Below are 12,475 nucleotides of genomic sequence, written 5' to 3'. Positions count from 1 at the left end.
AATGGCTGATCTACGTTTAAATGTTCAAAAAAGTTGAAAATCTCATACGTGTTCACTAAAGGTATCCGGCCAAATAGAGAGAGTTCTCAACTTGGGCATTTCAATCAAAGCTCCAGAAAATGCCTCAGGAACTTCGCACATGATCAATTCCAAATGGACGAGACTAAAATTTTATAGAAAAGATGGAATAACCAGTTTAAAATAATTAGCCAGATTAGGTCATAAGCATGGTACTATATGACAGGGAATTCAATTTTGCAAGACTTACTTTTTTAGTGAGGACAATGCCCATATTAAACCTTCACTTGAGATCGATCCAGCACGTTCAAGCCTCAAATGTTGTAACTTCGCAAGTTTACCCAAACTCTCGTATGACTGAAAAAACCCCAGCAAGGGACTGATTCATGATTCTGCTTACCCAAGATAAAACGAAGCATGCAATGATTTTGAGGTATTAAAAAGTCTTTACGAAACCAAAGAAGCACATACTACAGTCGGGATGACTACGTGACTGCCAGAATCATGCTATTTCTTTATTTAATAGCTAAAAGGAATTTCGCTTTGCTTATATAACCTCGGCCAGGTGGGAATCATAAAAACAGCTATAGTTCAAAATATACCAAACGAAGTCGGTTTCATCACTATTACGCGACACCAAATTCATTTCCCTCAATATCGATTTGTGCTGTCGAGATTTGTTGACCCTGGGGTTAAACTTTATAATTCATATAATCACCTCAACTTCCCATTCTGAGCAATCTCCCAGCTCAAGATCCTCGAGCTGTGGCAACGAGGTTAAAAAATCAAAATCTTGCGCCGCGAGGTCCCTGAACGTTGTCAAAGCCTAGAAATCGAGGATCGGGGGAAAAATAATGAGAAAATCATTCTATTACTCAAAATGTACTGAACACTTTATTAAAATTTTAATCTATTTAAATAAATAACTGAATAAAGATGTCTGGAGTCGTAGAGGAAGGTATGTCGTTCGTGTATGCGCAGTGTGGCGATGACACTAAACACTACGGTATTTCATATTTTGTGTTATTGAAACTAAGGGCGCATAATGAAGGATTCGAATGAAGTTCGTGAAGCATGACATCCATAAATCAAACCAGCCTATACGTATTGAGAATGAAGGTCGCATGGATGCGCAAAGCCATGCACACATAAATCAAGATAATCATGCAAGGAGAAAGGTAGACCTTCCGAAGATCACAAAAAGGACTGTCAAGGTTGTTGACGTTTAAGGGTTAGAGGCTGTTGTGAGCGTTTTGTTGAGAATTTCGAGTTCAGTGTATGGTCAGCAAGTGCGTTTATTTGTAAACAAAACACGAACATAAAGTCTCACTTTTAATATACAATCTGAGTTCATTGATTGCTGCATTGAAGATTTAAGCTTCGCTACAGGCTGTCATTTTTGAATAAACCAATATATATATATATATATATATATATATATATATATATATATATATATATATATATATATATATATATATATATATATATATATATATATACACCCATTTGCAAAAACGTTGGCCGCAGATAGATATATAGATAGATACTCGAAGTCTAATTAGAATTGCATATGATTACATTTGCATGGGATTTCAATCATATTACACAACATATGCAATTCTAATTAGATTTCGGGTATCTATCTATCTATCTATCTGCGGCCAACGTTTTTGCAAACGGGTGTATATATATATATATATAAATAGCTACTAAGAGCAATGAATTTCTCATGAATGAATTTCGAGAATTTCTCTCGGATTCGGACGAACTGGTCGGTTCCATTTCGGACATATGCTTGCTGCACTTTATACATGCACGAAATATTGGAACTGCGAAATGTATCGTGCATTCATCAGTTTTAACGGCTTTGCGGGGGAAAGCACCTGTGTTGGGAACATGAAAAATGTATATGTTGGTTAAATTCCCTATAACCCTACTTTTTGACGAATTCGTTAACAAAATGAATAGACTGCTAAAGCAACTTAATTTCCAGGAAAGGTTTGTTCGAGAATGAAAATAAAATTACTATGTAACACTGAGAACTGTAATCCACAAATCGAACCGATATATTCGATCGAAGGAAATAAAGGCCCAATTCTCATACGTCGTGCCGAGAACACGCACAAAATTACGGTTAACCTTGCTTTTTAACCTTGCTGTGGTTTAATGCACATGCAAATGACAGCCCAGGATATCGGCGGCGGACCAACATTGGCGCGTAATGCGATATGCGTGGGGACAAAAACTTAAAAGAAGCCCGCTCAAGTTAAATGTGTTTTAACAATCGCTCTTCTGGCTCATTACATGCAAGTTTTATTTTTATGTTTTAAAAATCATGCAAGAATACATAGAAAACACCGTGAACGATGCAGAAAAAAGATGATAAAAAGCACACAAGGATTCAAAGTACTTTACTTCTCTAAATTGTCGGCTGGTCACTAAGGATTTGTACAAGGAGTTCCTTTTGTCTAGCCGGACGGGATACTGAAGACGGGCTTAATGTTTTGACTAATTCCTGTAAATATTTGGCGGGTACTTATCGATCACAAAAGAGATGTCAAAAGTTGCCCATGTAAACCGGGCGCGATTTTCTCAGTTTAGTGTCTTTTCTTCGTCAAACAACTGTGACTACATTCACTACATTTATATGATGGCAACAATTTATCCGTCATTTCATAAGAATAGCCAAAATAGTTGCGTTGTAAATAATGTAAATAAATCGAGGTGCATATTATGTCTATGATGTGGATACTTCGACGCGTAAATCGATACAAAACAATATACTTATAATCTATACAGTATACCGCCAAAATGATTTGATTACTGTACAAAATGTCCGTTTTGTATAGTATCATTTATGTACTGTATGCAGAATACCAGGTATCGTGACTTGCTATCGACATAATATATATTCGTGTAAGAGATGTGTAAGAGATCTATCAATACATAAACAACACAGCGTCGTTTCTTCCTAACCTCTTAGCTCTATTTATGGAATAAACCTTCCAAATTATATTTGTGTTGAATTGAATGCTCGTAATTCATAACATAAAATGATAAATTGCGTAGATTCTCAAAGAATTGCTCGATTTTTACGCCCGGAATGTTTTGAAGCAATGCTCGTCGCTCCTCGCTTCTTTACATCTTAAATAATGTTCAAGGCTCTACGGCACATACGCAGTTGCGACGTACAAGAAAAAATCGGGTGTTCCGGGGGGCAATCTGCGCAAATCCCTTGAAACAAAACCCAAACCGCGGAAAAGCAATGCTTCAAAATTTACAGTAACGGTCAAAATTCCTCAATATTTTGGTGAACTTAGCAAAAGGGATGTAGAGCATCAATAAATAAAGCAAGTTAAACTGATTTAAAAACCTTAAATTACTGATCATACACAAAAAGTTACCACACGCATAAATCAAACAACCCCCCGTAAAGTTTACACTATGACTGACTGACTGACTGACTGACTCGTTTGAATTTTCGCCACTCATCACAATACTACAAAGTTTCTTTGAAACTTTGCACTTTGCACTAAAAACAGTGATTTCACAATTTCGTGTCAATAGCTCACTAATGTGCTAAATAATCGTCGAAACATTACTGATTGCATGAGCCTACTTAAATCACTGATTAAAGATAGTAATGAAGCCCATGCAACAATTTATATAGATCAAGTATTTCAACCTAAATTATACACATTGAGATTCACGGAATGTTATCATAAAATACTTTAGCATCAAATGTGGTATAACAACTGCCTAAAAAGACAAAACACTTCTCGACGTTTCGACCAGAGAGCCTTTGTCAGGAGAGTTAACCTGGTTCTATTGGAACGTATCATAAAATACCCTTAAGATTACGCCATAGTATCTGTGTATTTTCACGGCACTACAAAACAATCTGTATCAATGAATCAGAACAATACAGACTTAATATACAAATACGCAAAACGTCTACCTGTAGATACGAGCTGAAGGAAGACTATGCAATGCTATATGTTTATTGCATGCATGTGAGCTATAGCTAAGCTAATTAACATGTAGTGTGTATAAAAAGAGCGCAGTTTGGCAAAATAAAATTTAATTAATACTTGGAAATCGTGCAAGAAGGTAAAAATAAGAATTGGCACAAAGAAGATCGAAGTCGAAATGAAGTTTGGTATCGCAGTGCTTGTCGCCTTGGTGTTTTGTTTGTCTCCATCAGGTACAGTAAGGGCTTGGTCTTTAATATACAAGCTAACTTTTTAAATATTTTTTGATAAAAAATGCTAATAGAATATATCTGGAATGCATGAATAAGTGTAATTAATATAGGAAGTTAATTTAGGTATAATCTGTCCCTAAATTGTATAGTGTATGGTGCAGAGAGCGATGTGGTTCGAGTTTTTGACCACAAGCTGCGTGTGACTGAGGAAGAAATGGAGGAATACTTGGAGAAGGCAGATCTGGAAAGGCACGGATTTATAAAAACCATCGAGAATTCTACCACAACAGATGAGTTTGGGAGAACACGAAGAAAGACAACGATTTATTACAAAGTCACTTGCGATTGCTCCGAGGTTGAACGCTGGGAAAGAATTTTAGAACAACGTTTGCCGAAAAAGCTGAAAAGATTGGACATCTTTAAAACCACCGTGAATGAAGTGAAAAGTCGCATCACAGGTCGCAAGACAGAGAGTTGCACAGTTGGTCTGGAGATACATTTAGGTCGATGTTTAAAGAAAAGTCAGAAAGAAAAAGTAAGCAAGCGAGCTGCGGCTAAACGCTGTGGCTGGTGGTCCAAGTGCTGCGGTTGTACAATATGTAGCAGTGCTTCCATTGTTTACTCTAACTAAGGTAAGCGGCTTGGGACAAGGTATACTTAAAGTAACTGAAAGGAACTGGAACACGGACTAAACCAAAAAAATTAACTAGTATGCTTAGCAAAAATAGAAACTGGGAATGGTGATTTGTTTGTACTACATAGGTATAGTTTTAAAATAATAAGTGATCATGAAAAACTTTGTGTGCGTGGTTTTTTCACCTATCAACATTTTCTTATAATTACTCCGGCGTCAGCGACGGAGTTAAAAATTCGCCTCGGTTTTGTTGTTTTTTTTTTGTTTTTTTTTTATTTTTCGTCGTCGCAAGTCTGAAATGGCGCGAAACATTCTAGTATTTGAAATGTGTATGTAATCGTATTTATGTATGTCCCAGTCTTATCTCCCAAGAGTTGTGGTGTACAGCTTTGGCTAATTTTCCGATGCGCGATTCGAATTCGCTCGCATGATACGGCAATTCCTCCAAGAGGAACGAATAAACCGTTGTTTTCATGCTGTTCGATTAAGTTTAGATTGAATTGGGGTAAGAATATATTAATACATGTTGATTCTGGTCGTATTTTAATAATATCACTGCTATTTCGCCGTTTAACAAGATGATGTGGTCGTGTATGGGCGCGTTGACGGTTGGCACGTCGTAGTTTGCACAGGATTGAAGATTTAATATAACTATATAAGCGCGAATTCCAAAGGCAAAGTGTAAGACAAAGCGAATGTATCATGCGGTTTATTTACATTTTTGAACAATTGAACTTCTACACTTTTTAAAGTACGATGTGCTTCTGAATTTCGCGATCGAACATTTATAATTTAGGTTCGCAAGGCATCTAAATGCGAATATGAACTGTATTGTTTATGTTTAGAAGCTCTATATTAAAGACTGGCACGTGCGCCGGAGTTAACGCCAGAACAGGCGTCTTGTTTTCTTATAATTATTTATAATAATTATATGTTTCCGCGTGTAGGCGTAAAATGCTCTGGCATGCATCGTAGGATTGATCGGGAAAAATGAAACGTGCTGTACACTTTGTCTTTGCGCCAACGATTTGAACAATGCCATGTGGAGCAACGGATAAAGATGGAGATTCCAACATAACACTTATCACGCCGCGATTATTTAACATTGAAACTTGACGACAATCATTATCTGGTATATCAGCCCAAATATGACAAGTAAACTAAATCAAGTCCAGGCCCGCGGATTAATAAATATCAGAATGTGCGGTAGTATAGGTTCTCTGCATATTGGAACATTTCTCAAGTCGACACTTTATACATGCACGAAATATTGGAACTGCGAAATGTATCGTGCATTCATCAGTTTCAACGGCTTTGCGGGAGAAAGCACCTGTGTTGGGAACATGAAAAATGTATATGTCGGTTAAATTCCCTATAACCCACTTTTTGACGAATTCGTTAACAAAATAAATAGACTGGTGAAGCAACTTAATTCCCAAGAAAGGTTTCTTCGAGAATGAAAATAAAATTACTATGTAATACTGAGAACTGTAATCCACAAATCGAACCGATATATTCGGTCGAAGGAAATAAAGGCCCAATTCTCATACGTCGTGCCGCGAACACGCACAAAATTACGGTTAACCTTGCATTTTAACCTTGCCGTGGTTTAATGCACATGCATGCAAATGACAGCCCAGAATAACGGCGGATCGACAATGGCGCGTAATGCGATATGCGTGGGGACAAAAACTTAAAAGAAGCCCGCTCAATTAAATGTGTTTTAACAATCGTTCTTCTGGCTCATTACATGCAAGTTTTATTTTTATGTTTTACAATCATGCAAGAATACATAGAAAACACCGTGAACGATGCAGAAAAAAGATGATAAAAAGCACACAAGGATTCAAAGTACTTTATTTCTCTAAATTGTCGGCTGGTCACTAAGGATTTGTACAAGGAGTTCCTTTTGTCTAGCCGAACGGGATACTGAAGACGGGCTTAATGTTTTGACTAATTCCTGTAAATATTTGGCACTTATCGATCACAAAAGAGATATCAAAAGAGACTCTTTACTTTCACATTCCCGTTTTCTAGCAATACAGGTAATATATTCTAGGATTTTAAAATATTATTCTAGGATATTTTATTTCGAAACATGGGGCCGGTTGTTCAAACGTCAGTTAACCCTAGGTCAAAGCAAATTTACGTTGCGATCTGATATAAAACATAGATGTTTGTCAACTGGGCGAACTTAATTAGGAAAAAAAAGTGATTTCGCAACTTCGTGTCAATAGCTCACTAATGTGCTAAATAGTCGTCGAAACATTACTGATTGCATGAGCCTACTTACATTACTGAATGAAACCCATGCAACAATTTATATAGATCAAGTATTTTAACCTAAATCATACAGATTGAGATTCACGAAATGTTATCATAAAATACTTTAGCATCAAATGTGGTATAACAACTGCCTAAAAAGACAAAACACTTCTCGACGTTTCGACCAGAGGGCCTTCGTCAGGAGAGTTAACCTGGTTCTATTGGAACGTATCATAAAATACGCTTAAGATTACGCCATAGTATCTGTGTATTTTCACGGCACTACAAAATAATCTGTATCAATAATTCAGAACAATACAGACTTTCGCGAACTTTGCCCACAATCGCGTTCAGGGAAGCTAGCATACGCTGGTTCCTAATTCAAGGGACTGTATTTTTCGTATTTTCGTTTATTCACGTTTAATTCTCTACCTTAATTCGCTTACAAATCAACCATGCACCTGGTTTTCCACTTGGAGTCTAACGCCGCTGCGCGCACAGGATTACGTCGCGAAAATTAATTACTAATTTCAATTTACGTCACATTTTGCATAAATTACAGTACACGAAATTTGGCTCTGATACGCAGACCCTCTTTTCCCCGCCTTTCTATTTCGGGCATGGGTCTGCGACGCAGGCTATCTTCCACAGAGCCCTTTTCTTATTCTCTTCAAACACTACAACAATGTCTCCCTTTTCTATTACCCTCTTGTTTTCGCTCGACTTTGCCTTGTGGAACTCTCTAAGGTCTGTTAAATACTCCTTTCTCCATCTTTCCCAAAAGTGTGCTAATTTAAGTGCTACGTATCTAAATCTTTTACTACATCTAGCTTCATTTTCCTCACCTTCTTCTAAGTTCTCATCTGGCAAAGACTTCAAACGTCAGTGGTCGTGAGTTTAAGGTTTCTTCTACCTCTATCACTACAGTCAGTAGTTCGTCGAATGTATGTTTCGCGTTACTAAGACCTTCCTTAAACATGCCTTTACGGACCCGATCATACGTTCAAAAAATCCTCCCCACCACGGGGCCCGTTCGAGGTTAAAACGCCATTCTGTTTTCGTGCTTTCCAATTCGCGCTTAACTTCAGGGTGGTTAAATAATTTCCTAAGCGCTTTTTCCGTGGCTTTAAATGTTTTGGCATTGTCTGAAATGATTAACGCTGGCGTTCCGCGCCTACTTGAAAATCGTCTAAGTGCTCTTCGAAAGGTTTGTGCGGATAAATCCTCGACCAATTCTAAGTGAACTGCGCGCGTCACGCAGCAAGTGAACAACGCAATGTATACTTTTTCTATTTCTCCTTTTTTACTCTTTACGTACAGTGGTCCGGCAAAATCTATCCCTATTTTAGAGAACGGAAAAGTTTCTCTAACTCGAAATTCGGGTAAAGAAGCTGTGGGTGGGTTACTGTAAGACTTACTTCCCAATCTCTTACATACGACACACTTATTAATTTGTTTCTTTACGGTCTGCCTTCCCTTTGGCACCCAATACCTTGAACGTAACTCCGCTAACGATCCTCTAAGCCTACTATGGTGTACCTTAATGTGACAATCTTCAATAATTAATCGAGTAAATGCGTGTTCCTTTGGAAGGATCAATGGTTTGCGGGCGCATTCTTCTAAGTCGGAATTTCCTATGCACCTAAACATCTTGTTCTCGTCTTCAACTACGCTTGATGACTTTTTGAGTTGATCAGAATTCTTTTGTTTTCTTAAATCTACCTGGGCTAATTTAACCCACGCATATTCTGCGGTAATCAATTCTCCTCGACTTAGATGTAAAGTGGCAATTTCCTCCTGTGTCGATACGTTATTAATCTCCTTTAATTCTTTCCGGCCTTTTAGCTTATTAACGAATCGTGACACTAACGCTGTAATGCGCACAAGCTTTCTTAGCGAACTGTACCTACTTATATTTATGACATGCGAAATGTCGCCTGGTGTTGAAGTTTCAACAACCAACGAACTAATATCCCAACCTTTTTCTCACTATTACTTTCAGTCGTGTCTAAAGTTGTTTCTTTCTATGGCCATTTACTGTCATCCTGACTTAACCATGGGGGACCGTTGGCCAAAGGTGTTTATAGCTACCAATTCTCTTCGAAGGGTTTGTAATCCCAGCGACCCAGCAGCACGCGAAGTAATTAAGGACTTATGGCTACCCGTGTCATGCCCTTTTGCCGTCTGTAGGACAACTCTTGTGCCTGTTACAACATAAGTATTGACTATTTGGTTCTTACTGTCGTCATCTGTGGGGCTGTTTTCTTCTTGTTTGTCATCACATAATGCCGTGTGATGATCGCCCTTACATGCACTACACTTGGCTGGATATCTACACTCCCTAGCCAAATGTCCCTTCCTTAAACAATTAAAACATCTACCAAATTTTAATAATAATTTCTTACGTTCCTTAGTGTCTTTTATCTTCGTGCAGTCTTCATGGCGATGCCCAGGGTTGTTACAAAACGCACAGTTCGACGCTTTACCGGCCAACATTGTGCTCCATCGTTCATTCTTGCGTGCGTGGTCGTTGTTCTTCCCTTGCTGGCTTTCGCTGGTACTCCTCTCTTAACTCAGTCTCATCGCCGAGTCTCTTTAAAAATTGCTCCATTTCCCATTCGTGGTGTTCTTACCCCCTCGTCATTGTCATTCTCAACGAATCTGGCAATTTCTCTAACAGCGAAGGTACAACAAATTTGGCATACGAGCCATGATCGACTTTCAGGGCTTCTAACGATCTAAATTTGCTCTCTACAAAATCGTACAATCTTCGCCGCTTTGTAACATCTCGTTCGCTATACAGTAGTTCAATGTTTAAAAGTTCGTTCACGTAGGCACGTTGGATCAGGGTTGTTTTCCCATAACGTTTTTTCAAGAGTTCGACCGCCGCGCTGTAGTTTTCTGCCGTCAGAGCGAACCCTTGGATCGTGGAGCGCGCAGGTTCTAACAGCCGTCCGCGTAAGTACGAAAACTTGTCTACCTCGCTTAGATTACCGTTTTCTGTATAGCACTCGAAAACCCATCCCAAAATTCTTGCGATTCATGCACTTTACCCGTGAACTTAGGCCCTTCAAGTCTGGGCAATCGTACTTGTTTTGTGACTGGTACGCTACCAGAAACCTTCGGACTAGCCGTTGCGGTGCTGGATGAGTTAGTAGAACTCCTATTTAAAGCGTGTTCAATTTTAGGAATAATTGTCTGTACCTCTGATCTTAGGGCTTCTGCTTCTTCGATCTCCTATCTTTGTCGTGTCATTCGATTTTTCTTCGCTAACGAGGTTTAGTATCTCTTCATCGAGTTTGTCGAGTGTTTTAAGTTTTGCCACCAATGCGACCTTTCGTTCCTCAAGCGCTATCGTCTCGTCGCCGTTCTGGTTGTCGTACCCGATGATTAGCTCTTTTCGTATTTTCGCTTATTCACGTTCAATTCTCTATCTGATTACATTCAATTTTCGGTTCTAATCAACAATCTATTCACGATCAGTTCACAATCTATTGACAATCTACTCACAATCTTTCGCTCATACAATTTAGCTCTTTAAAGACTCTATAACAACTGGTGACTCCCTTTTGGCAGATACAATTTGCAGTTCCGTTCTCTTTCGCCCACAAGGAAGCATTTCTGCGTTATCTTGTTAGGTCCATCGTCCGTTCCAACATAATGTTGGCAAAAACAATCTTTTACTTCACAAACAAATTTAACATAACATTCTACTTGGCAATAACAACTATTTTACTTAACAAACAATCTAACATAACATTCTACTTGGCAACAACAACTATTTTACTTTTCGCAATTTTATGGCACAGACTTAATATACAAATACGCAAAACGTCTACTTGCAGATACCAGCTGAAGGAAGACTATGCAATGCTATATGTTTATTGCATGCATGTGAGCTATAGCTAAGCTAATTAGCATGTAGTGTGTATAAAAAGAGCGCAGTTTGGCAAAATAAAATTTAATTAATACTTGGAAATCGTGCAAGAAGGTGAAAATAAGAATTGGCACAAAGAAGATCGAAGTCGAAATGAAGTTTGGTATTGCAGTGCTTGTCGCCTTGGTGTTTTGTTTGTCTCCATCAGGTAAGGGCTTTGTCTTTAATATACAAGCTAGCTTTTTAAATATTTTTTGATAAAAAAATGCTAATAGAATATATCTGGAATGCATGAATAAGTGTAATTAATATAGGAAGTTAAAAAACCCAGAATTTAGGTAATCTGTCCCTATATTGTATAGTGTATGGTGCAGAGAGCGATGTGGTTCGAGTTTTTGACCACAAGCTGCGTGTGACTGAGGAAGAAATGGAGGAATACTTGGAGAAGGCAGATCTGGAAAGGCACGGATTTATAAAAACCATCGAGAATTCTACCACAACAGATGAGTTTGGGAGAAAACGAAGAAAGACAACGATTTATTACAAAGTCACCTGTGATTGCTCCGAGGTTGAACGCTGGGAAAGAATTTTAGAACAACGTTTGCCCAAGAAGCTGAAAAGATTGGACATTTTTAAAACCACCGTGAATGAAGTGAAAAGTCGCATCACAGGTCGCAAGACAGAGAGCTGCACAGTTGGTCTAGAAATACATTTAGGTCGATGTTTGAAGAAAAGTCAGAAAGAAAAAGTAGGCAAGCGAGCTGCGGCTAAGCGCTGCGGCTGGTGGTCCAAGTGCTGCGGTTGTACAGTATGTAACAGTGCTTCCATTGTTTACTCTGACTAAGGTAAGCGGCTTGGGACAGGGTATACTTAAAGTAGTTGAAAGGAACTGGAACACGGACTAAACCAAAAAAATTAACTAGTATGCTTAGCAAAAATAGAAAGTGGGGGTGGTGATTTGTTTGTACTACATAGGTAGCTATAGTTTTAAAATAATAAGTGATCATGAAAAACTTTGTGTGCGTGGTTTTTTCACCTATCAACATTCAGTCAATTTTCTTATAACAAGACGCCTGTACTGGCGTTAACTCCGGCGCACGTGCCAGTCTTAAATATAGAGCTTCTGAACATAAACAATACAGTTCATATTTGCATTTAGATGCCTTGCGAACCTAAATGTTCGATCGCGAAATTCAGAAGCACATCGTACTTTAAAAAGTATAGAAGTTCAATTGTTCAAAAATGTAAATAAACCGCATGATACATTCGCTTTGTCTTACACTTTGCCTTTGGAATTCGCGCTTATAAAGTTGTATTAAATCTTCAATCCTGTGCAAACTACGACGTGTCAACGCGCCCATACACGACCACATCATCTTGTTAAACGGCGAAATAGCAGCGATATTATTAAAATAGGACCAGAATTTACATGTATTAAATATATTCGTACCCCAATTCAATCTAAACTTAATCG

General features: G+C 38.2%; 1 protein-coding gene across 1 annotated transcript; it reads left to right on the top strand.

Annotated features, from left to right (window-relative positions):
* Positions 1 to 11,065: 11,065 nt before the first annotated feature.
* On the top strand, positions 11,066 to 11,845 carry LOC114520183. Its single transcript, XM_028540410.1, has 2 exons — positions 11,066 to 11,209; positions 11,364 to 11,845. Exons 1-2 carry the CDS (start codon positions 11,155 to 11,157, stop codon positions 11,843 to 11,845), a joined length of 537 nt encoding a protein of 178 aa, XP_028396211.1. The 5' UTR covers positions 11,066 to 11,154.
* Positions 11,846 to 12,475: the final 630 nt, after the last annotated feature.

Source organism: Dendronephthya gigantea, unplaced genomic scaffold (genome assembly GCF_004324835.1).
Source record: "Dendronephthya gigantea isolate DGI-Jeju-01 unplaced genomic scaffold, DenGig_1.0 000015F, whole genome shotgun sequence".
NCBI classification, from domain to species: domain Eukaryota; kingdom Metazoa; phylum Cnidaria; class Anthozoa; order Malacalcyonacea; family Nephtheidae; genus Dendronephthya; species Dendronephthya gigantea.
The sequence above is the reverse complement of the archived record's forward strand: the minus strand, read 5'-3'. Positions and strand labels throughout refer to the sequence as shown.